Source organism: Camellia sinensis, chromosome 12 (genome assembly GCF_055761805.1).
Source record: "Camellia sinensis isolate YWXY chromosome 12, ASM5576180v1, whole genome shotgun sequence".
NCBI classification, from domain to species: domain Eukaryota; kingdom Viridiplantae; phylum Streptophyta; class Magnoliopsida; order Ericales; family Theaceae; genus Camellia; species Camellia sinensis.
Genome location: NC_138972.1, coordinates 78,446,095 through 78,471,396, shown reverse-complemented (window position 1 = coordinate 78,471,396; position 25,302 = coordinate 78,446,095). Strand labels below are relative to the sequence as shown.

The 25,302-nt window shown below is 44.9% G+C and overlaps 1 protein-coding gene across 1 annotated transcript; it reads right to left on the bottom strand.

The window, feature by feature from the left end:
• Window positions 1-5,618: 5,618 nt before the first annotated feature.
• LOC145803688 (uncharacterized) lies at window positions 5,619-24,339 on the bottom strand. Its single transcript, XM_082897003.1, has 4 exons — window positions 24,149-24,339; window positions 6,543-6,690; window positions 6,355-6,453; window positions 5,619-6,072 (listed from the first exon to the last, which is right to left on the bottom strand). The coding sequence occupies exons 1-4, from the start codon at window positions 24,337-24,339 to the stop codon at window positions 5,773-5,775; spliced, it is 738 nt and encodes a 245-aa protein (XP_082753129.1). The 3' UTR covers window positions 5,619-5,772.
• Window positions 24,340-25,302: the final 963 nt, after the last annotated feature.

Sequence of the window (25,302 nt, the reverse complement as noted above, 5' to 3'; positions counted from 1 at the left end):
TTGTAATATTTAATTAGCTTGCGTAGTTAATTAATTTGTATTATTTATTCGGTCCCTCCGAGCAAGGGCAAATCTGTAATAAGTGTGGGTGAGTGTGTGTATGTCTTCCAATCCCCACTTCTTTCTTCCCTTTTATTTACCTGCTTTGATGGTTAGTATTAGGGCACGTTTAAATTAGCATACCTCATGCAATGCATGCGTGCATTCATACATTTGTCCCGCATGCACCAGGCTCGGTACATCATGCTAACTGCATTTGTACTTCAAATTCCGAATTGAATACATGTTATTTGTGCATCTTCACATGTTATTCATAGACTAGCCGAGCCTACTCTAGTGACATTTTGTATGCGATGCATTAGGCACTTAACATGGACTTGGATCATGCATTGATTACTAACATGTTCCTGTTTTTGGCACGGAGTACGATGTAAGTATTTATGCTTTAGCATCTCGCATGCGTGTGAATGTTGCCATGACAGTATGTTTGCCATGTGGCTAAGTGCTTATATGAGATAAACTGTTTGAATGCCTGCGGGTGAAGGTTGGATTGTTTGAGTTGGAAAAACTCGTTGAAATCCGTGTTTTAGCCTACTTGCGAGTAGCAAATTCCAAAGCGCTTTTTCAAAACAAACGGATATGCAATGCTTGTTTCCAAATTAGGCAATCTAGTCTATACTTGTTTGCTGTGCGCATAACATAGTAATTCTAGGCTAATAAATGGAATAAGAACACATAAAGTTTTCAAAAATGGATATCACGATTAGTAGAGGCCGATCTTCGGATCGGGCGAGAGGGGGTGCTCATAGCTGACCTTCCCCAATCGTACCCTAGCTCCCGAGCCGAGACAACTCCGGTGATGACGGACATGTGGCCTTCGGCACCGAGTCAGGGTTTCCTAAATTCCCCATAAAAAATATTTAGGTGGCGACTCTGTATCTGGCAAAGCAGTCCATGTTTGGCACTTCTTTTCAAAAATCTGTTTCTCAAAACGATTTGCCGGATTTGGACTCTTTGGTTCAGATTAAGAACCGTGACAATTTGAGAGTCCGAGCTGTAGTGACCCCACAAATGAACAGAATGGGAGCTCACCCTCCCGGGGCGTTCGGGCGCGTCTACAGTTTCTGGCGACTCTGCTGGGGAGTTAGAGAGCTTGACTAGAACTCGTGATATCCTGTTTTGATTTCATTTATGTGTCTCTTTGCATTGCATGTGCATAGGTGCGCCTAGGAACACAGTGTGTGCCATCTGCCATTCCTGAACGGTTTGCCGGAGGCTTGTCTTGTCAAGGCATGACCAGAAGGCTGACCGGTTATGGGCTCTGACAGTATGGGAACACAAACCCCGGTTTTACCGGGGCACCCTTTTGACCATTCGACCTAGTGCATATTCGGAATCCATAGTGACCATTCCAAACTAGGACAGGTTGCTTACCCAATGCTAAGTTGTTTGAAACTGCTGCGTGCATAGTGAAACCCTAGTTCCTGACAAAATAGGACAGGGAAACCCTACCCCAGCATAGGGGTGTTTTGGCTCTCTTTACTTGCTATGTGCTTTTAAAGTGTATCTTTACAGGAACGTACATATCAGTTTGCAAGTTTGAACATTGGGCCCGAGGGCACCAGTATCAGTGTCAGTTATGAGAATCAGTTATCTGCGGGTATCAGATTCAGTTTGGGGACAGTGATTTCTGGGAATAGTGATCAGCAGTAGAGTACAGTTGTTCAGCTACACCCGTGTTTGATCTGTTTGGGCTGAAATGTTGCTTGTTGTCTCTTTCAGTACGGACAGCTGGTACAGAATAGCTAGTGCTCCCCCTCGCCGAGGCAAGACTTGTGATGACGCAGAATTCAGAAGAGATCGTGGTTATGACAGCTGCATTAGAGCAGGGGATCACTCTGCAAAGTGAGGCCAACACTGATGTGTCACATCCACCCAGGTCGCCTGTCGCGCACCCGGTTTGGGCCGCCCAGCTATACCAGGCTCGCGAGCCTACTACATTTGAACTAATGGGGATGATAGGTGATCTCCAGAGGTCTGTGGCGGATCTCGCCTACGGAATGTCAGCTTCACCTCCAGCCGCACCATATGCCGGGAGTTTTGTACCCCAGGAGCCCCCGTTGTTGGGGCGAATTGTGATCGAACTTAACCAACCGGAGATGGCCTCCAACTATGGCAATGACATATCAACATCAACCCAAACCCTCGATCAGGCTGAGGCCAGAGGAAAAGACAAAATGAAGGCAGATGCCGATCCCATTGAACAACTGCTGTGGGCAGTCGAGGTTTTGAAAGCCGGGGGGGTGAACAAGCAACAGATATCTGCAGTTGTGGCAAAAACTGTGGAGGATGCTTTCCCCACTCCACCTGAGGGTAGTTCAAGCCAGTCAGAAAATCGGGATAGGCCCCGTCATGCCAAGACAGTTCCTTCTATTCCAGCCCTTGCACTTGGGAAAGATCAGAAAGCTAAGGTGGCGCCTGCCGACCCTTTCGCTTGTGCGGCTAGTAAGAGCGCTCAGACTCCAATGTACCTACCCCGGGGGCGCAGGACCTTTCATGCTCTCTACATGCCTCTGTCCAAGGCACTTCAGATCCTTGCTGAAAGAGGACACCTTAAACCCTTGGAGCCTCGGCCTCTCCCGAAGAATCTCCCCGCTACGCATGATGCTGCTCAGTACTGCGCGTACCACCAGTAGACAGGCCATGCCACCGACAATTGCTTCCGCCTCCGCCATGAGGTACAAGATTTGATTGACAACGAGGTTATCCTCCCGCCTACCTCAGCCAAGTCCGTTACCACCCAGTTATTGGATTTTGAGGACACAGAAGGTAAACCACCTACGGGCGGCATCTGGATGTATTTTGAATGTGGCGTCTGGCACGCATTTTTGAGTGGCTGTGGACGCTAGCTTTGTAAATCCTGGCTTGGGTATCGAGTCAGTCTTTTGTTTTGAGTCTGTCTCTTTGTCTTGAGTCAGTCTTTTTGCTTAAAGGTCTGTCTTGTTGTAGCAAGTCGGTCCCCTTTGTATAGAATACCAGGTGATTCTGGGGTTGTTGTCCCGAACACCGTTTTGTCTTGTAATTACCTGTTTTTGTTTTTGAGTCTGTTTCTGCCGAGGGGCCAGTTATACCAACAAATCTGAATGAAACAGTTGTTGCTATCTCACTTTCATGCTTGCTTTCAGTATAAGTGCCAGAGGATTTGAATGGGCTGACAGTACATCTCGCCTGCTCTCCTGCGCGCCAAGCTCATTGCATTAACCTAAGTTTTTCAAAAACCCCTTTTGAACACCGCGGTGATAAAAACGAAGAGGAATGAATTCCTCGGGTTTTGCAAAATTTTGATCATTTTGAGAGAAAGAGAGGCATGCTAAGCCTTTTTAATGAATGAAATCATGCTTGTCGGCGTGAGTACTGAGAAGGACCCTGGCTTGATCCAGATTGGTTCCACACTATCTTCGGCATGAGCGATTTGTCGCTTTCTTAAAAACTTTCAAAAAATATTTTACACGGCCCTATGAAGACCAGTGTGGAACCGCTCTCGAGATTGTGCAGCCTAGGATCGCTCTCAGCCTCAAGATTCAACCCGCCCGTTTCGATCCTTGAACCCGTTCAGAAAGTTCAAACGGTCAAACGTCAAGGTCTGTATGGCCAGATCAAAAGTAGCCCTAGAACAAAAGGCAACAAAGTTGAATCAAAGAGTAGATCTCACCCAAAGGAGCTCGTGCAGCAGCCATGACGGAGTCTCCTACAAATCATTGCGACAGCCGTTCTCCTGGATACAGAGAGGCCGCAACTCCAAAAACCATTTGGCATGGACTTGTTACACTTTTACCCTTTGAGAGGCTCGCTGGGCCGAAAACCCGGAAGGGCGACCCAGGCAAAAGTTAGAGTAAAAAAAAAAAAAAAAAAAAGTAAAAAAAAAAAAAAAAAAAAAAAGAAAGCAAAAAAAAAATGCAAAAGAAAAGAAAAGAAAAGAAAAATGCAGAAAAGAAAAAGAAATGAAAAGAAGCTCGCAAGGTCGAAAACCCGCATCGGGCACCTTGGCAAAAGTCAGAGCCTGAAAAGTGAAGGTTAAAATACCCGAGTGTACCTTAATCGGAACTACGTAAGGCTTGATTCCCATGTTTGGGATACGTAGGCAACTTCATCATGAAGTCCAGCCCCCAACGCTTTCATAGCGTCTCAGTCCGTGCAATGGTTTCGATTTCATCCCAAAGTCCAGTCGCCAACACCTTCCAAGATGACTGTGTCCATATATTTGTTGTGACCGTCTTCGTCATCTCTGTGTCCAAGAGCTCGACCACCGCCAATGAAGACTGTTTGCGGACTGCTGCGGCACCATCCAAACAAGGGGCAACTTTCCGTTGTCATGAGTCATCGCAATACGCCATTCAAACCAGGGGCAACTTTCCGTTGCCATCCACCCCCCTTTAAGCCAGGGGCAATTTTCCATTGCCTCCGATCCGGGGTTGCGCATCTCAAAGAGTAAGTTCCATGCTCGTTGAGCATTGACTGTTTGAAAAATAGTTTTTGAAAATTTTTACTAAGGTTGACTATTTTCTTGAAAATTGTTCCATTTTCCAAAACTGGACCTTTGTTTTGGACCCAAAAAGGAAAATTTTCAGTGCTTACAGCCTGACTTGCATGGTTCTCAAATTAAAAATCGAACAAGTACGTTAATCCGACTCTCATTTTGATCAAAACTGTTTTAGTAGAAAGCAAAAACAAAGAATGGTTAAAGTGATGAACTAAGGGCACAGTTGAGCCAGGCGCTCTGTCCCCCCCCCGCCATCAACATACTTGCCAGAAGGGCACTCTACCCACCAGAAGAAATAGCCGTGAGCTAATGGCATTGGGCATGAACCCGCAACTTCCTATTCATTCATTGATCACCTTGGGGAGGGACGAAAAATGAGAGAATGAAGAATAGAGAGGTGTGAGTTGAGAGAAAAGTGAGGAAAATGGTTTTGAGAGAAAATCCGAGCTTGAGGGTCGAGTGATGTGAGAATCACAAATCAGAAAGGGTGGGAAACAATATCCAGAGAAACTGGCTCCTTGTGATCAGAGGTCCCCCGTCTTCGTTAACGCGTCTGTATGTCGTGTCTTTTGTTTTGTTTACCTCAACCTTTGTTTTAGGTCTTTTCCGAGCGTGTCTCGTTGTGTTTAGGTCGTGTACCCTTTTGTTTGAGTCCTCCCCGCTGTGTTCAGTTGTAGGCTCGATACCCCGGTTTGAAAAACCCTTATTTAATTTCAAAAATCGTTTATACTCAGAATGCTGTGCCATTCTCTATATTTGAGCATGCTTTAACTCCAACCGGTTCTGCCTTTGAGCTCCGTCTTGTCAGATTGGGCCGTTCGCTCAGAATTTGCTGTGTGCAGAATGAATCGAATGCTGTGTTTTGGGCTGTATGCAGATTAATCCCCAGTAGAGTAAGGGCTGTGTGTGTCCAGAATCAGGCAGTGGGTTGCTTGGGTTTATTTTGCTGTTGGCTGTTCAGTTATCTGATTATTACCGTGCAAAGTGTTCAATTTTCAGGCAACCAGTCAATTCCATTTACATTGAGGTGTAACATGATGTGATGCGATGCAATACATGAGATATGCAAATGTAACACTTTTTAAGCAAAAAGGTTGTTCATTTCATAATCTTTTTCAAGTACAAAGTTTTGAGGAAAACAAAAATCTGCCTGCGGCAGTACAAAGTATCTAACTACTGACAAAAGAAAAAGTACAAAAAGAGAAAAAGAAAAGCAGCAATCTGGGTCATCCTCAGTAGTCTCGGGCTCGGGGATCTGCTCTCGCCCTCTTCCTGGACAAAGGTCCAGGGGCACCATCATCAGCGTCGCCATCTGAGCCTGAGTCTGAGTCGTCTCCAGCCTCCTCAGATGACCCGGCCTCTGCCTCTGCCTCAGACTCATCATCGTCATCAGGGGTCGGCGCCCGAGAACTACTCCCGCCATGAGTACGCCCTCCCCTGGTACGGGGACGTGCAGTGTCTCCACGCCCTCCTCGAACAGGAAAAGAAGGCCCAGCCGGAGCACCACCCACCGGAGGGATCTGGAAGGGAGGCTGAAACACACACAAAGGCAAATGCATCAGTATGCCGTGAGCAGTTTATCGGTACAGAATGCAGTATATGTGTATAGTGTAAGAATGCCGTGGACAGTTTATTAGTACAGAATGCAGTATATGTGTACAGTGTGAGAACGCCGTGAGCAGTTTGTCAGTGTATGAATGCAGTGAATGCAGTGTATCGGATGCTGTGAGATCAGTGTGTTAGGTGTTGTGTTGTGCATCAGATTATGTAAATCAGCTTATGAATGGTTTGAGGCCATTGTCAGAAGAACATGCCGGGATACTGTAGAGGGCCAGGAGGTTAAAGGTCCGCTGTAGCATCCCCATCATGGAGGCGTTCAGCTCCACGGACTGCCGGGTATACTCAGAGGACACCTGCAAGAGTATAAGATGCATCAGTATTCTGCAGAATGTCAAATAAACTGAAATGAAACGTGCAAGATGCAAAATGAAGTAAAACATACCGGAGGCAAGTCAGGGATGCCGGCTAACTCATGACCAACCGGGGGAGGAGCAAAGGGGATCTGGTAGATCACCCCATCCTGCCCTCTATATGACAGTGCAGTGGGCAGGGCAGGCCAGCCAGTCCCCCGTCCCCTCCGAGCTCCGCTCCTGCCGTGCGCTCAAGCCCTCCTCGATGTGTCAGCCCCAGCTCCAGCTCCCGCTCTAGCTGCCGGCGCCACTGGCCTTTCCCCTTCAGCTCGGCGACTGCCGCTCAAGGGTCGCATAATGTAGGTCCGGACGTACTCTGTGTAGTCGCCCTCGCCTCTGTGATGCTCCTCACCCCAGCCAACGGTGTACTCCCTCGTCTCCCTGGTGGTGAACCTCTCTATATCCCTCATGTGGCCAGGAGGTGGACCCGGCACTATCTGTTCCGGTAAGCCTAGGGTATGACGCAAGAAGCGCTCGCCCAGGTACCAAGCCCGACAGACCGGGCCCTCCAACAAAATCCGACAACGGGCCGTCTCCTCTGCGCCCTCATAGTCCTCCCTCACCACGGCCGGCAACGGAGCCCAGGGCTGCCAGGTGATCTGAAAATGAAATGCAGTTTATTATCTACCGTTATTGAAAACATGCGGTGCAAAGCAAAGCAAAATAAACTATAAAAGTTGAACATACCTCCGCGGCGGTAATGGTGTCAAAGTATCGGCGGAAGAAGCTGAATGTCTCTCGCGGCCTCCGGGTGCATCTCCCGTCAAAGCGACGCGAAAAAGGGACGACCAGAGGAGTCTCCGTCTCCGGTACGGGTGCAAGCCGGGGAAAGTAGGCATACACCCATAACTACAGAACAAATATCAGTGCATATATCAGTTAAAGCAGAATACAGAACAAAAGCAGAAATGGCAGAGCCGTGTGTTGTGCAGTGTATTGTGTACAGTGTACAGTGTGAGCAGTGTACAGTCAGTGTAAAACAGAGTATGTGTGTGCCGTGTGTACAGTATACAGCAAGTATAAAGCAGACTACAGTGTGTGCAGTGTGCAGAGTACAGAAAAGATAGAATAGAAATGAAAAGCGGAGAAGAAACGTACCTCCCAGACCCGCCAGAAGCCTCCGAGCAACTGCCCGTTGCCGCGGGAAGCCGAGCTCATGTATCCGTAGAGAGTGGCCAGAGCGGTGCCACCCCAGTCATAATGCAAGATGCCTCGGACGTCCACCAGTGCCCTGAGCAGGCAGAGAGGCACTGTGTTCGCCCGGTCGGCGAAGATGGTCGTCCCAAACAAGAACATGAGGAAGCCGCGTGCGTACCTCTCCACGGCCTCTGGGGTCATCGGGGCTGCATCAATAAGGGTGGGCTGGACCCGGAACTGCACCTCGAACCAAGAATATCGGACGTAGCCCGGACGAGCGAGGGGTGGCACCTCACCGAGCAAGTAGATCTGCGCGGCAGTCCACTCGTCCATGTCGGTATCAAAGGGGATCGGATCACCCCCCACCCCGATGCCTGTGAGCATCGAGAAATCGTAAGGGGTCATCGTCATGTCCCCTGCCGCAGAAAAATGGAATGAATCAATGGTGTCCCACTACCTCTCCACCAGAGCAGCGAGGAGAGGTCTGCACGTAGTAAGCCTGGAGAGTCCCCCGCAGAAAATGCCAAAGCCGGCCTCGTCAACGATGTCGCGAACCGCACCTGGCAACTCGTGCTACCAGTCCCGAGCGCCGGTATTCCCATACCCGCGAATGGTATGGGAATCTCCCTGTAAACAAAAAAACAATAGCAAGGCAACATTCAAAATGCAGTTCTAAGAATCATATAAATGTAGCATGCGTGCAAGTTTAACAGATTTAAGCAAATACCGGGTGCCGGTGTGCTTACAGTGAAGTATAACGGGCGATGTGTCAGCGTGTTCGGGTGGTTCGGTGCAAATGTAGCATGCGTGCAAGTTTAACAAATTTAAACAAATACCGGGTGCCGGTGTGCTTACAGTGAACTACAACGGGCGATGTGTCAGCGTGCTCGGGTGGTTCGGTGCAAATGTAGCATGCGTGCAAGTTTAACAAATTTAAGCAAATACCGGGTGCCGGTGTGCTTACAGTGAACTACAACGTGTGATGCATCAGCATGTTCGGATGGTTCAGTACAGTATAGCATGTGTGCATACGCTCAAACTCAAGCAGATATCGGGTGCCGGTGTTTGCAGTGGAATACGGTGTGTGCCGTGTGTTGAGTGGTACAAGGCTAGTGCAGTGTGTGTGCACGTGTGAGTCTTAAACGGATAATCAGTTGCAAGTGCATTTACAATCAACTACAATATACAGAGTATCGGTGTATTGGAACTAAGCAGATAAAGACTGTAATCAGGTATGACAGCTACGACAGTTTTGTATCCTACATTGCAGAAAGTAAAGCAGAGAAAAGAGAGTTACCTCGGAAGCGTCGAAGGACAGGTGGGAGGTAGGCTCACGCAGTAATAGCTCGGGTGGCACGTGCCTGTCGAAACTCCGAAACTGGCAAAGTCCGTCAGGGGGCAGAACATGAATCGCAGGCCGGTAGGTCGCCGGGTCGAACGGGCGCTCGCTCAAGGGTAGGAGCTCGACCCCGGGATCCATCTCGTGATCCGAGGGAGTCCCACCGCGTGGAATGTCATCCGCCATATCAAGAATGATGAGAAAATAGCCGGAGGAAGGAAAACCAGGCTAGAATATGGAAAGTCAACCGAAAAGTCAACTCCCGAGAAGGTCGAAAATGACCGAAAAAGCCGGGATGTGAAAAGGGCATGGAGATCAAGAGGAAAGCAAGGGGAACAAACCCCAAAAAGGTGGGAACGGCAAAAGAGGCACCGAAACAAAGATTTGTTCGGTTGAAAATGTCCGAAACGCGAAGAAAATCGCGAATCCGACGACGAAACGGGCGTAGAACGCGAAGAAACGGAGGAAAGAGGAGAGGAAAACACTCTAGAGAGAGAAAGTGTGGATTTTCGACGGAGAAGGAAGTGAAAAATAGGGTTTAGAAACCCTATTTTAAAACACACGTGGTGAAATGTCGAATCTGCCCCGACTCAGGAACTTTTTGCCGGTCGGCAACATTTTGTGCCGGCCGGCAGAATATTGTGCCGATGGGATTATTTTTCAGCCGATAGACAGCCGGTGGCTTCCCCTCCCGGCCGGTGGTGTTCCCACAACCTTGTTTAGGCCATATGAGTAGTTTTTGGTCTTCATAGCTCAAGAAAGTGCAAGAAAGTGTATCTCCGACGCTCAACCGGCCTCCGTTTTGACCTCGGACCGCGTCTTCTGTGCGTAGCACTCCAACTCATACAATGGTGTATCCTTTTCGTATCCTTTTAGCTTTTACAAAAGCTCAAAAGTTGCCCCATGCCTACAAAAACAATCGCACTGTTTTGTGCACTTTAAAACAATCGCACTGTTTTGTGCACTTTAAAACAATCGCACTGTTTTGTGCATTTAAAACAATCGCATTGTCTTGTGCATTTCAAAATCACTCGCGTTGTTTAGCGCATCGCACTGTTTTGTGCATTGCATTTCAATAGCGCTGTTTAGCGCATCGCACTGTTTTGTGCATTGCATTTCAATCACGCTGTTTAGCGTATCGCACTGTCTTGCGCATTTCAAATCACTCGCGTTTTCTTGCGCATCGCACTGTTTTGTGCACCTTACTTGCATTTTGCATGCATTCTCTCGCGCTATCTTGCGCACCTCGCTTGTACTTGTTAGTACATTGCATTGTTTTGAATACAAACCGGCTTCGCGTAGCGTATAAGTCCAATTGTCAAAGTCTACATTCCGTGTGGCATGCGTGTCACACTTGCATCATTTTGCATCTTATGAGGCATGCGTGTCTTATTTGTATCATCTTGCATCATGCCTCATTTGCATCGGCACGTGTGCCTCATTTGCATCGGCACGTGTGCCTCACTTTCATCGGCATGCGTGTCTCATTTCCATTGGCATGCGTGTCACATTTTCATTGGCATGTGTGTCGTCATTTACACTAGCATGCGTGCCTCATTTGCATTGTCTTACATTCCTTGCGACCTGCGTTGTCTTGCTTTCATTTTTGCATTGTCACGCACGTTGCTAACGACATTGTACCTGTTAAGTTTGTTTTCCTTTCAGGCACGATATTGTATGTATGGTTCATTTGAGGCTGGAGCGACCAGACGAACTGCACAGGTATAACCACGGTCTAGGAGACCTTAAATCCTTGGAAGGTGCGAAACCTTCGGCACATTGATGTGTGCAGTTCGGTTGCATTGCCAGGCGTGTCTTAAGCCACAGGTATAACCACGGTCTAGGAGACCTTAAATCCTTTGAAGGTGCGAAACCTTCAGCATATTGATGTGTGCAGTTTACCTACATTGTTATGCATTTCTTGTGTAATCTACACGGTCTAGGAGACCTTAAATCCTTGAAAGGTGCAAGACCTTCCACGGTCTAGGAGACCTTAAATCCTTGAAAGGTGCAAGACCTTCCACGGTCTAGGAGACCTTAAATCCTTGGGAGGTGCGAAACCTCCGGTGCATTGATGTGTGCAGTTTACCTACATTGTTATGCATCTCTTGTGCAATCGCCACGATCCAGGAGACCCTAAATCCTTTGAAGGTGCAATTCCTTTGGTGTTTGTCGTGCCCGAACGACTTTCGGTGGTCTGGTAAAGCCACCTGCCTATGTTCGCGTTGAGTTCCTAGAAGACCAACCGGGACGGTGGAAACTAGAGTTCGAACGGCTAGTGCCTAGAACGCAAAGGTTCGGGAGTTCTGAGACTAAAGTCTGGTTGAAATACCCAGGGGTGTATCCTCGGCTTGAAATCTGTATGGAAGCCCCATAGATTGAGGCAGCGTGTCGGCGTCTCAGTTCTGGATACTGAACCAACCTAGTATATCACCCTGTTAGTAAGATAGGGAAAGTCGCAATCGTAGCCGTTGCATTTGCATTGTAGTTTGCATGCATTCATTGCACCACCTTCCATCTATAGCTAGCGCCTTTCCATGTTGAGCTTGGTTTGGTATGTGCCCATACTTCTCGTGTCAAAGCATAGTTCAGTGAACCGTTCTATGTTAGACATGGCTTGTTTGTGTACATGCCTTTCCTAGGCAAGATTTGGTTTGGCCTGCGTGCCATATCCATTGCATTGTAGTTTGCATGCATTCATTACATCACCTTCCATCTATGGCTTGCGCCTTTCCGTGTTGAGCTTGGTCTGGTATGTGCCCTTACTTTTCACGTTAAAGCACAGTTCTGCATGTGTACGCGCCTATTCCACGCTGGTATGTTGGTTTGAGGGTTGCGGCACCTTTTCTGTGTTAGACATGGCTCGTACGTGTACATGCCCTTCCTAGGCAAAATTTGGTTTGGCCCGAGTGCCATTTCCATTGCATTTTAGATTTGCATGCATTCATTGCATCACCTTCCATCTATGGCTTGCGCCTTTCCATGATTGAGCTTGGTCTGGTATGTGCCCATACTTCTCGTGTCGAAGCATAGTTCAGTGGACCGTTCTATGTTAGACGTGGCTTGTATGCGTACATGCCCTTCCTAGGCAAGATTTGGTTTGGCCCGCGTGCCATACCCATTGTATCCATTTCCATCCCATTGCATATTTGTAAATATTGCATTGTAGATTGCATGCATTCATCGCATCACTTCCATTTATGGCTTGCGCCTTTCCATGATTGAGCTTGGTCTGGCATGTGCCCATACTTCTCGTGTCGAAGCATAGTTTAGTGGACCGTTCTATGTTAGACGTGGCTTGTATGTGTACATGCCTTACCTAGGCAAGATTTGGTTTGGCCTGCGTGCCATATCCATTGCCACCTCCCCAGCATATCTACATATATACATTGCATTGTAGTGTAATTTTTGCATCCGGCATTAGGATCATTGTCCTTTCTCCAGTGGGTCGTTTCCTCACTTGTGTCAATCCCCCCCAATACTCGTTCTTGTGTCTGTCTACGATGCTCATAGTTCAGTAGACCGTTCTATGGTAGACAGACTTGTTACCTTCATCAATCCATTTTTGCATTATCATGCATGCTGCTAACAATATTGTACCTGTTAAGTTTGCTTTCTTTTCAGGCACGATATTGTATGTACGGTTCATTTGAGGCTGGTGCAACCAGACGAGCCGCACAGGTATTGTATCCTCCGAGTGAGACGTATCGAGAATTGCATAATTCTCTTACATCCTTTCTGCATTGTAGTGTAGTTTGGTGTATGCTAGCTTAAAACTGTCGCATGTTATGCTTCGTTACAGCTTTCTTTGCATGATCATAAGTTATGCTCGGCTCTGTGCATTGTCTTGCATTTTGCCCCCTGCCTTCGGGCACATATCTTGTTTGTCTTGCATGTTTGTCTAAGTCTTCGGCCTTGTCAAAAATGGGTCGTCTCTAGGCTTTGACATTAACTCCCGTCATTGTTATGACTTTCGAGTTCTGTCAAAGAGGGGCAACTGTAGACACCCCATTTTTGACCGTCCTCAAGACTTGGACGTCACCGTTTGAACACTCGGTGATCATCCATGTTTGTGTTCGTTTGGAGTTCCCGGAGGTCTCGGCTACGCGCCCTGCCTCAGGATCTCCGAACTCGACCGTTTAGTGTCTGGTTTTGCACCAAACATTTGTGTTTTGCCTTGGAGGGGCAGGGAATGCCTTGTGAGGCATCCCCACACACCACCGGCCATGGCCAGAGGTCCCCGGCTGGTTTTTGCTGCCATCGGCAATTTATATTGCCGGTCGGCACTATTTGTTGCCAGTCGGCACTCTTTTTTGCCAAAATGGCATCTTTGGCCGGCCGATTACTGTGCATCTGCTTTTTCAGATATTTTGTCACAGCTGTCTTGCAGTTGGCTCCCCTCCATACACGTTCTCTCTTTAGAAGCTTGTCTTGTAAGCTTTACAAGACAAAAGGCTCTATAAGAGAGGGTCTTCTCTCTTGGCCTTAGGGTGAGACACTTGAGAGACTTGAGATATTTTTAGACAGCCATTTTTAGGGTTTTGAGTTCTAGGGTTAGAAACCATACACTTTCTATCTCTATATCTCCCTCTTGTGTGTGTTTAAGTGCATTTGTGTCTTACTTTTGCACACAAACACATAGTGTTTCACCTTCACTTAGCTACTGAGGTTCTAAGAGGTTGGTTTTGAAGTTTTGGAGCTGTTTTCAACCTAAAAGGAGCTGTTGGAGCATCATTGTTGAAGGGGTCTTCAAAGGTGAGAAACTAGTCCCTTTATTCCCCAATCTTGCATTGTATTTCTACCTATCTTAAAATCATTTTTGAGCTTGGTGTATAATACAAAAAAGTTCTGTTTTTAGGCCCTCTAAATTGTTTGTTTAGAGTGTTTTGTGGTTTGGAGGTGTTTGACCCCTCTTGGACCTTGTAAGGCCCTATTTTGAGCCACTTTGTGCAAGTTTCGAGACTTTGGTGTTTGGGCCTCTTCACCACTGAAATCTTGAGGGATTTCAGTGGTGGAGATGGTGCCTTGAAGTCTCTAAAAAGGGAGGGTCACCCCCTCTCCTTGTTGTCCTTGAAAGGGACCCTTTTTGGCCTCTTGAGAGAGCACCATGTTAGAGTGTGTATTGATCATGTCTTGGCTATTTTCCATGCTTATTATGCCATGATATAACCTTGTTGTGTGTTGGTTTTGGTACACCATGCATGCTTAGCATACCTACCATGTAATGCCATGTTATTGCCTTAATATGCCTTAGGTTGTTAGCCTTTGCTCGAGCATGTTTTAGGTCTCGTTTTATGAAGCTTGTGTGCTTATTTTGCCATGCTAGAGGTCTGTTCATAGTTGTTTGGGTCGGCCATGGCACGCATTATATGCCCCCTTTGCATTTTGGCTCGTTGGCCTGAAGTGTGTGAGTTTGTAGCATGCACTATTTGCTTTATTCTAATGATTTGGCATCATTTTTAGCATAATTTCAGACCTTATAGCATGCTTGTATGTTTGCTTTGGACACCTCTTTGAAGCTTTGGAAGCTTGACTTGCATGCCCCATGTTTTGGCCTTTGTGTATACTTTTGATTTTGGGCCACTTAGATGCCATCTAGGGGGTCCCCTCTGCATGGTTTAGGTCTGCCTTGAACCTATTTTAAGTCCTCTTAGCCTTGTGAGGCTTGGTTGGCTTGGTCAAGGTTCAAGCCCCTTTGACTTGCTTCAAGCACTTAGGCCATTTGTCGCATGTTTAGCTTGACTTGTTGCTTGGTTTGGCACCATGTTTTAACATGATTTTCAATGCTTACCTTGCATGCCATATGTCCATGATTACCTTCTTTCAAATGTGTTTGAGAGTTGTCCCATTTGTGCCTAAGTTTTGGCTCTTTTAACACGTGCATGTGTGTATGTGTTTAGTCCTTTATTTTGATCACTTTGGCCACTGTTTTAGGCCTATTTAGAGTTGCCTAAATCATGTATAAGTCCACATTTCCATGAATTTGCATTGCCTCATGTTTGCTTGTATGCTTGCATAAGTGTCTTGCCATGCCATGTTGCATTCTTAGCTTGTATGCCTACGTTGCATTGCATCTTTCATGCATGCCTTATTCCTTGACTTGGTGATAGGAATTGGGCCTTGGTTTGTTTGTTTGGTTTGCATTTTATTTGACATGAAAGTTGCACACTTGATTCTTTGGGCCGTCATGCGTGGAAATGCGAGATTGGCGGTCCGAGAATCGAGACACATGCCCCTTTGAGTGACAAACATGATAAGGGACATGATTGGTGCATACATTGTTTGAATTGTATTGCCATGCAAGTTCTGTCCTCTGCTGCTGTGAGTTGCAGATTCTGTAGGCATTCTTTGCCGACCGGCAGTATATATTGCCGACCGGCAGTAAATCACCAGCCGATGGATTCATATTGTGCCGATGACCACAATTCACTGCCAGTGGTAATTCTATTCAGCCGGTGGTGATTCCCAGTATTCAGAGAAGCATCCTTGAGACTTTAGTAGTCTTCAGAGGGGCAGAGCAGGGAAAACAGAGGCAGACTATGCATGGCGGTGCACTTCCGAGCAAGACCCGAGCACGCGCTGCATCTGGCTCTCCTCCCGAGGCGGTTTACTGCTTTTCCTAGCTTAATTAGTTTGTTAGCTGATTAGGAAATTTGTAATATTTAATTAGCTTGCGTAGTTAATTAATTTGTATTATTTATTCGGTCCCTCCGAGCGAGGGCAAATCTGTAATAAGTGTGGGTGAGTGTGTGTATGTCTTTCAATCCCCACTTCTTTCTTTCCTTTTATTTACCTGCTTTGATGGTTAGTATTAGGGCACGTTTAAATTAGCATACCTCATGCAATGCATGCGTGCATTCATACATTTGTCCCGCATGCACCAGGCTCGGTACATCATGCTAACTGCATTTGTACTTCAAATTCCGAATTGAATACATGTTATTTGTGCATCTTCACATGTCATTCATAGACTAGCCGAGCCTACTCTAGTGACATTTTGTATGCGATGCATTAGGCACTTAACATGGACTTGGATCATGCATTGATTGCTAACATGTTCCTGTTTTTGGCACGGAGTACGATGTAAGTATTTATGCTTTGGCATCTCGCATGCGTGTGAATGTTGCCATGACAGTATGTTTCCCATGTGGCTAAGTGCTTATATGAGATAAACTGTTTGAATGCCTGCGGGTGAAGGTTGGATTGTTTGAGTTAGAAAAACTCGTTGAAATCCGTGTTTTAGCCTACTTGCGAGTAGCAAATTCCAAAGTGCTTTTTCAAAACAAACGGATATGCAATGCTTGTTTCCAAATTAGGCAATCTAGTCTATACTTGTTTGCTGTGCGCATAACATAGTAATTCTAGGCTAATAAATGGAATAAGAACACATAAAGTTTTCAAAAATGGATATCACGGTTTGTAGAGGCCGATCTTCGGATCGGGCGAGAGGGGGTGCTCATAGCTGACCTTTCCCAATCGTACCCTAGCTCCCGAGCCGAGACAACTCCGGTGATGACGGACATGTGGCCTTCGGCACCGAGTCAGGGTTTCCTAAATTCCCCATAAAAAATATTTAGGTGGCGACTCTGTATCTGGCAAAGCAGTCCATGTTTGGCACTTCTTTTCAAAAATCTGTTTCTCAAAACGATTTGCCGGATTTGGACTCTTTGGTTCAGATTAAGAACCGTGACAATTTGAGAGTCCGAGCTGTAGTGACCCCACAAATGAACAGAACGGGAGCTCACCCTCCCGGGGCATTCGGGCGCGTCTACAAATTGATTCACATGTTATGTTAAGTAGCCGAGCTTATTTAGAGTACATATCGTTTGCGTTGCATTAGTTATATTACATTAGTTAGGATCATGCATTTTTCTAACTCTTTCATCTTTTTGGCTTGGAATACTAGGTGAGCTCTTTTGTACTTTAGCATATCGCACGAATGTGATTGTTGCCATGTTTAGCATGTTCACCATGAGGCTAAGTGCTTAATTGGATGAAGGTTAATTGCTTGAATTGGAATAATTTGAATAATGTACATATGCGATCACTTTTTCAGTGGTACATATTCGAAATAATTTTCAAAAACAAACACGAGATCAAATGTTCTAATTTTGGCAAAATAGTCTATACTTATGTGTGTGCGCATCACATAGTAATGCTAGGCTAATAATCAGAACAAGAGCATATAATGTAGATGAGAATCATATTATGATTAGTAGAGGTTGATCTTTGATCGGGTGAGGGGGGTGCTCAATTCATAACTTTCCCCTTTCATACCTAAGTTCTTGAGCTGAGACAATCTTGGTGATGGCGGACACGTGACCTTTGGCACGGTTCATGGGTTTCCTAAATTTTTTTAAAAATTTAGGTGGCGACTCTATATCTGGCAAAGTGGTCTATTTTTGGAAATTTGATTCAAAATCAATTTTTCAAAAGATTTGCCAGATTTGGACTCTTTGGTGTTTATCTATTTCACATTGCACTTATGAGATCAGATTCAGAACCGCGAGAGTCCGATATTGTAGGGCTTATTCGTCTTCCGAAAGGGGGTATAAAAAGTCGAGCTACACTTTCTAGCGACGCCACTGGGGATTTAGAGAACTTGACTTGAAATTCATGATGTGAAATTTTATCTACACTTATATATTCTTTGCATTGCATTTTGCATTGGTGCGCTTAAGTCACTACTTTTGCCATCTGTTATTCTTGGACGGTTTGTCGGAGGCTTGCCAAGCTTGCCAAAAGGCTGATTGGTCGTGGGCTCTGTCATGTTGGGAACACAACCCTTGGATCTAGATTACTGTTGTACTGTTTGATCCTCCTTTCACTTCTTGATTTTAAGTGTGAAAGGTATATTAAGTAATCCTGCTGAGGTACTGTAGACACCCCATTTTTGACCATCCTCAAGACTTTGACATCATCGTTTGAACACTCGATGATCATCCATGCTCATGTTCGTTTTGAGTTCTTGGGGGTCTCGGTCGCGCGCTTTGCCTCAAGATCTCTCAACTTGTTTGTTTTGTGCTTGGTTGTGGATCAAGCACTTGTGTTTTTGCTTTTGAGGGAATATGGTGGCTTGTTGGCCACCCCCTCAACCCATTGGCCAAGGCATGAAGCCATCGGCCTTGTTTTCTTGCCATCGGCCAAAAGTGTTGGCCGATCGGCACTTTTTTTGGTCGGTCGGCAGTTATGTTGGTCGATTGGCCATATTTTCTGGTCGAGCCCTGTTCATCTGCTTTATGCAGATATTTTATGCCAGCTGTCATAGCTGGCATGCACAATTTACATCCTCCATATGGAGGGATTTGATTCAATTGCTTAGCTTGCTCAACAAGCTTAGGAATTGAACTTCTATAAAGAGGGAGCTCCTCCTCCCTTTCCAGAGGTTCAGAAAAATTAGGATTAGAGTGATAGATATAGTTTTGTATCTATCTTGCCTTGCTTCTTCATTTTGTGCTTCAAAAGTGTCATTTTGTCTTACTATTGTACACAAACACACACTAGAACACCATCCTCTTGGAGCTGAGGTCCCTTGAGGTTGATTTTAGTGTTCTTGGGCTGGTTTTGATCAGAGAAGGCTGCTGGAGCATTGTTCTTGAAAGTGGTCTTCAAGGGTGAGTTCCTTGCTTTTAAACTCCCATTTTTGTTTTAGCTTTTAGACCTACTTACTTATTGTTTTAAGCTTAACTCATAACTGATAAAAGTTCTATTTTTACATGCTTTAAATCTTTGGTTGAGGTCACTTTTTGGTTGGGGGTCATATCCTCCCTCCAAGGCCTTGTTAGGCCTTGTTTTAGGCCATCTCTTTTGGCCCTTGTTTTAGGTTTTGCATGACTTTTCTACCACTGAAATCCAAAGGATTTTCAGTGGTGGAAAGGTGGTTTTGGAGTCCTAAATAGGAGAGGGTCATCCCCTCTCCTTATTGTCTTGTATGCTTGCATAAGTGGCTTATATTGGTAGCATGTTGGCTTAGCTTGTTGTAGCATCATTTCAGTATGTATTAGGCTTTGTTTTGCTATGATGCAACACTCTTTTTGCTTGGTTTTGTCATTCCATGCATACCTAATACACTTGTAGTGTAAATCACACAAACTAGTCTTATATGCTTCATGTTTGAGCATGCCTTTCTAGCTTATGTTGACTTCGTTTTAGTGGGTTTTTGGTGTTGTTTTAGCATGCCATGACTCTTTTTTGGGTGGGTTTAGTTGGCTCTTACATGCTTCATGTACTTGTCTTGCAATCCTCTCATTTGCCTTAACATGCATCATGCCTTAACATGTCATTCTAGCATGCTTTTGGCTTAACTTCAAGAAACCTTTGTCCATGTTTTAGCATGCTCTAGCTTTGATTTAGGTTGTTTTAGTCAAGCATGACTTGCTTTGTATAGCCATGGTTCAATCTAGCTTGTTAGCTTTGAGTTTTGAGTCCTCTAGCATGTATTACTTGGCTCATTTCAATGATTTGGCACCATTTGTTATGTTATTTCAGTCCATGTTTCATGGTCATACAGTTGCACTTATCACTCCTTTAGTGTTTTAAAGAGTTGGTGTTTTATGCCTTATGAATGGACCATTGTGTATGCCTCCATGCTTAGGTCTTTGGGATGCCATCTAAGTGGGTTTTGGGGCTCATTTTGATATGCCATAACCCTGTTTTTCATTGGATAATTCATACCATGTTTGGTTTTGATAGGTGTAGTGTAACACCCCTTTGTAGCCTTGCATGCCTCATGCCTTTTGGAGTTATATTCTAGCTTGTGTTGGCTAGTTTCGAGCATGTTTTTGGTATTGTCTTGACCTGCCTTGGGACTGTTTTGAGTGCCCTTGGCCCTTTGGGGCTTGATTCTTGTGGCCATGGTTTGAGTCCCTTGGCTAGCCTTAAGCTTTGGGCTTTCTTGTATGCTTTGTTTGCTTTGTTTGGTTGGGTTGACACCTTTCCATGCATGATTTCAGAGCTTATAATGTTTGTCACATGTCCATATTTGTCCCCTTTTAAGTGCTCTTGAAAGTTGCCCTCCTATGCCTAGGTGTTAGACCATTTACATGTGCATGTTTGTTTTTCATTTTCATGCTTCCAATTCATAACTTTGGCCACTGATTTTGGGCATGGCATGGCTGAGGTCTGTCCATCTTTAGTTTAAATCCATTTACCATGTTGTTCAAAGTTGCTACTTTACATCATGCTTACATGCTTGTTGCATGCTTGTCATATTGCATGTTGTCCCATGCTTGCTAATTGACATGTTGTTGCATGCTCATCTATCTTGCCTTGTATGTTGTCGCATGCTTGTTACATATTTAGTACATTATATGTTGTTGCATATTAGTTCCATTGCATGCTTGCTTGCATGCTTAGTTTGCATAGCATTGTGTGTGCATTGCCTTGCCTCTTAATCACACATGATAGAGGTTAAGGTCCCTTATGTGTTTTGTGCATTTCATTTGATATTGAATTGCACACTTGATTTTTTGGCTATCATGCATTGAAATGTGCGATTGATGGTCCGAGGGTCGAGAACTACACTCCTTTGAGTCTTAAACATGATAAGGGTTGTAGTTGCAAACATTGTTTTGTAAATGCATTATCATACTCTGTTTGTCCTCTGCTGCAGCAAAAAGAGCATTTTACAGGAAGGGATGGCCATCTTCAGTACCGGTCGGCTACAAGTGTTTGGCCGATGGCTTCATATTTGGTCGATGACCTGTTTATCTTAGCCGATGACCATGATTTTTGGCCGATGGCCTCCCACTGTGCCCATGGGGTGAATCAGAAGTGTGTTGGGAATTTTCACACTTTGCAGAGGTACAGAGCAATGCAAACAGAGGCAACATGAGGCATGACAACGGATTTTCGGGCGAAGCCGACCGAGCATGCATTTGTCCCTCTTCCTGAGGCCTCTTTACTTTTTTTCGTAGCTTAATTAATTTGTTAATTATTTAAGTGTTGTAATAATTAGTTGTAGCTAGTTATTCATTTGATTGTGTAATAATTAATTAGCTTGTTAGTTAGTTAATTAGATGGTTTGTATTATTCTTTCGGTCTCTCCCTCGAGAGAGCTAATTGGTGTAATAAGTGTGTGTGTGTGTGATGCATGTCTTCCAACCCCCATTTCTTTCTCCCTTTTACTTAACCGCTTACGATGGTTAGTTTTAGGACATATTTCATTTAGCATACCTTATGCTCGCATGTTTGCATCCATTTATCTGTATTGCATGCACTAGGCTTGGCGCATCATACTAACTGCATTGTATTTCAGTCCCTATTTGAATACATGTATCGAATTGTCGCATCTCATATGCCATCTTAAAATAGCCGAGCCTATTCTAGTTGCATTTTGCCTATTTGCATTACCCATCTTGACATGAATTAGGATCATGCATTGATTACTAATTAGTTCTTTGTTTTGGCTCAGAGTACACTGTGAGTGTTTTTGCTTTAGCATCTTGCATGTGTGTGAGTGTTAACATGACAGCATGCTTGCTATGAGGCTAATTGCTTATGTGATATAACTGCCTGAATGCCTATGGGTGAAGGTTGGATTACTTAAATTGGAACGATTCATTGAAATCCGTGTTTTAGCCTATTTGCGAGTAGCAAACTTCAAAACCATTTCCAAACAAACGGATATGCGATGCTTTGTTCCAAATTAGGCAATCTAGTCTATACTTGTGTGTTGTGCACATCACATAGTAATTCTAGCTAATTAACCGGAATAAGAACGCATGTGTTTTCAAAAACAAGATATCATGCTTAGTACAGGCCGATCTTTGATCGGGCGAGCGGGGGTGCTCATTTCATGACCTTCCCCTCTCGTACCCAAGTTCTTGAGCCGAGGTAACTTTGGTGATGACGGACACGTGGCCTTAGGCATGAGTCAGGGTTTCCTAAATTCTCCCAAAATAAAATATTTAGGTGGCGACTCTGTATCTGGCAAAGCAGTCCATGTTTGGCACTTCTTTCTTAAAAATTAGTTTTCCAAACGATTTGCCGGATTTGGACTCTTTGGTGATTTATCGGTCTTGCATCGCACTTTGCGAGATTAGATTCAGAACCATGACATTGACTTCGAACTGTAGTAGCTAGAGAACAAAATGAGATTTTCTCGGGAGTTCTTCAGGCGGTCTACAAGTACCCTTTCGCACCAATTGGCCTAGTGCATATAGTACGCTCTAGTGACCTTTCAAAACTAAGGCAGGATGCTTTCCTTTTTTTTTAGGATGTTGTGATACCGTTTGTTTGAGTAGTAAAGTTGTTGATCACTCCAAAAGCTAGGACATGGAAACCTTACCCTCTCATAGGGGTATTTTGAGTGCTTTGTGCAAAATGTGAAATCTTTTGAAATGTGTGATGCAAACCTGGGAGAGTCTGAATGTCGAGGCAATTCCTTTCAAACTTGAGGATCATATCAGAATCAGATTTGGGTCGAAATCTAGGGGTTTGTGTTTGATATGGTGAAAAAATATTAGAACTAGGGCCAAAATTGTATCTTGCTTTGCTTTGCTTTGACTGGCATGCCCAGTATCCTAATCTGATGAGGCATTTGTTTTAATGTCAGGTTTGTTTAAGCCATAGAAGGAGCAGTACCCGCCTTAACCCATCATAATCCATCCAATCCTAGAAAAAAAAAAAAAAAACCCACTCAGCAAAGGTCTAGTCCATTTGATCCCAAAAAGCCAGCTCAGAAAAGATCCATCTAATGCCAAAAGACCCATTTTAAAAAGCCCAATCTAGTCATACCTATCAAGACTAATCTAGCTCAGACACATCAAGTATAACCAGTTCAAAATCCTTGTTAGTCAACTCTCAGCTTACACTCATCCATTTTCCCAATTGCCAACTCAGCAGACCCGTGGTGACATAGAGTCCAGAAGAAGTTGTGGCCATGATAGCGATGTTAAACCAAGGAATTGCCATGTAAGATGATACCAATGCTGAAATGCAACGCCCATCTGGGGAATCTACTACACATCCAATCTTGAGCCCCCAGCCCAGCTTTGATCCACCTCTACCAAACGAAGATTTGCAAGGTCCGGATCCTAGAGAAAGGTTGGCTCAAGCTCGAGTTTTCAGACCCCTGGTGCAACCTAATGGGGGGCTTTATCCCTTTGATACTAATGATCTCGATCCGACCTTGGTAAAAATTGCTAACCTTGAGAAGTAATTCAAAAAGGCACAGGGCCTTAACTCCATTCCCAAAATTGAGGATGGGTACACCGAGAATGCCGTAAGGCTCCCAGATAGATTCAAGATGCCACCCATTGACTGTTTCGACAGGTTTGAAGATCCTATGATACATATCCGGCTTTTTTTGGATGTCCTAAAACCGATGGGTCTGACTAAATCTCAGAAACTCTCTATGTATGGAAGAACCTGTCGGGCATAGTAGCCACTTGGTACGCTAAGTTGAAGGATAAAGTGAAGTAGAACTGGAAAGATTTGGTTAAGGCGTTTTTCAATCAGTATTCTTACAATACCCAAATTGAAATGACCACCCAAGAGCTTGAAGCAACCCACCAGAATCCTAAAGAACCTTTTATGGAATTTGTTTCAAGGTGGAGAGCAAAGGCAGCACAAATGACAGATCGACCTTCTGAGAGGGACCAAGTGCGAATAATGATGCAAAACCTTGAGCCTGATATGTTATAGAAGTTAATAGTCGCTCCACTATTCATTTTAAAAAATTTGCATAAATTGGGGGTTCAGATTGAGAGTGCATTCAACAAAGGATTATTCCCAGAACAAGCGAACCAACAAGGAGGGTGCTTTTTGGGAGCACTATTCCCAAACCTACTGAAATCAATACAATCACCACTACCGACCCTTTTGCCAAATCCAGCCCACAAATAGCCGGCCCAACTCGAGCTCAAGGTAGAACTTTCACCCCCTTCTATATGAGCCTAACCAACGCACTAAAAGTCCTGATAAGAAAAGGGTATCTCAAAGACCTTTGATCCTTGATCCCCAACCTCTTCCTGACCCACTTCCCACCAGACATAACCTCATCAAATACTGTGCGTATCATCAGCAACGCGTACCGATCGTTGCTACCGCCTTCGTCATGAGGTTCAGAATCTCATCGACAACCAGATAATAGCTCCACCTCAAGACCCCAATGTTATCACCAACCCACTTCCCATCCATGACCAAGTATCTTATCCTTACCTTAACCTCATCCATATACTGCTTCCTACCTTCAACCTTAGCATATACATCACCCCGACCCATTTACCAAAGCCTGAGATGTTCATGCTAGAAAGTACTGATTTGTGCATGATAGATGCACCCAATCCAGTTCGGGTACACCAAGAGTGCCCAATGGTCGAACCCACTACTGCTGAGATGTTGAGAATCATTGAAGATCTTCAAGGAACAGTGGAAGATTTAACCTTTGGGGTTTCGACCCCATCAAAGGATTCTTCAATCTTGGGACAAGCCAAAGATAGAATGGGCCAATCAAAAATAAACAGGCCTTGCTCAGATATAGCCGTCTGACTCGTTGATATGACTGAAGCAAGTTGCAAGATCAAGGCTAGGACAAGTATTAATCCCTATGCACATCTTCGATGGGCTATTGAAACTTTGAAGGTCAAAGGGTTGAACAAACAGCAAGTCCTCGTTGTTGTTGCAAAGATTGTGGATGACACTTTTATCGCTCAGGTTGAGAGCGTTGTGAATTAGGGGGCAAACAATGAAAATGAATGCTTTACCAAAAACACCCATCCTAATTCCAATCCCAAGCCCATGAATACTCGACCAACACCTACCGACCCATTTGCCAATGTTTCTAAACCTAGTGCTTCCTCCTCTAAAAAACAAACCTTCGCCCAACTCCATATGAGCCTAACTTGTGCATTGAAGGTACTAATGGAGAAAGGGTATCTCAAACCGCTCAATCATCGACCTCTTCCTAACCCTCTCCTATCTAAACATGACTTTACCCAATATTGCGTATTCCATCAGCAGTACAGTCACTATACTGACCATTGTTTTCGCCTTTACCATGAAATTCAAGACTTGATTGACAATAAGGTCATCACCCACCTGAAAATCCCAAAGCTGCCAATAACCCACTCCCTGACCACAATAGATTGTCACTCCGTAACATAAAACCCACCCATAGTTTGCCAACAACTAACCATTACCCTAGTTAACACAGCATACCCGCCAATGAGCCCAAACCCACTGTGTTCATTCCTAAATCTTCTGATTCCAATCTTGGTGAGTTCAAGCTTGATGAAGCAGTGATGCCAGCACTAGTGGTTGGAATAATGAATCTCAATCTCAGCTAGGGTAATTGTCAAAAAAACTTGGGAAGG

Excerpts from the sequence above, each read along its gene's own strand:
- LOC145803688 (XM_082897003.1), bottom strand. The coding sequence starts at position 24,339 with ATGATTCTCAACATCTCAGCAGTAGTGGGTTCGACCATTGGGCACTCT. Across the intron at positions 6,454-6,542 it reads GCATCCCTGACTTGCCTCCG|GTGTCCTCTGAGTATACCCG; the intron begins GTATGTTTTACT and ends ATACTCTTGCAG. Across the intron at positions 6,073-6,354 it reads TGGCCCTCTACAGTATCCCG|CCTCCCTTCCAGATCCCTCC; the intron begins GCATGTTCTTCT and ends TGTGTGTTTCAG.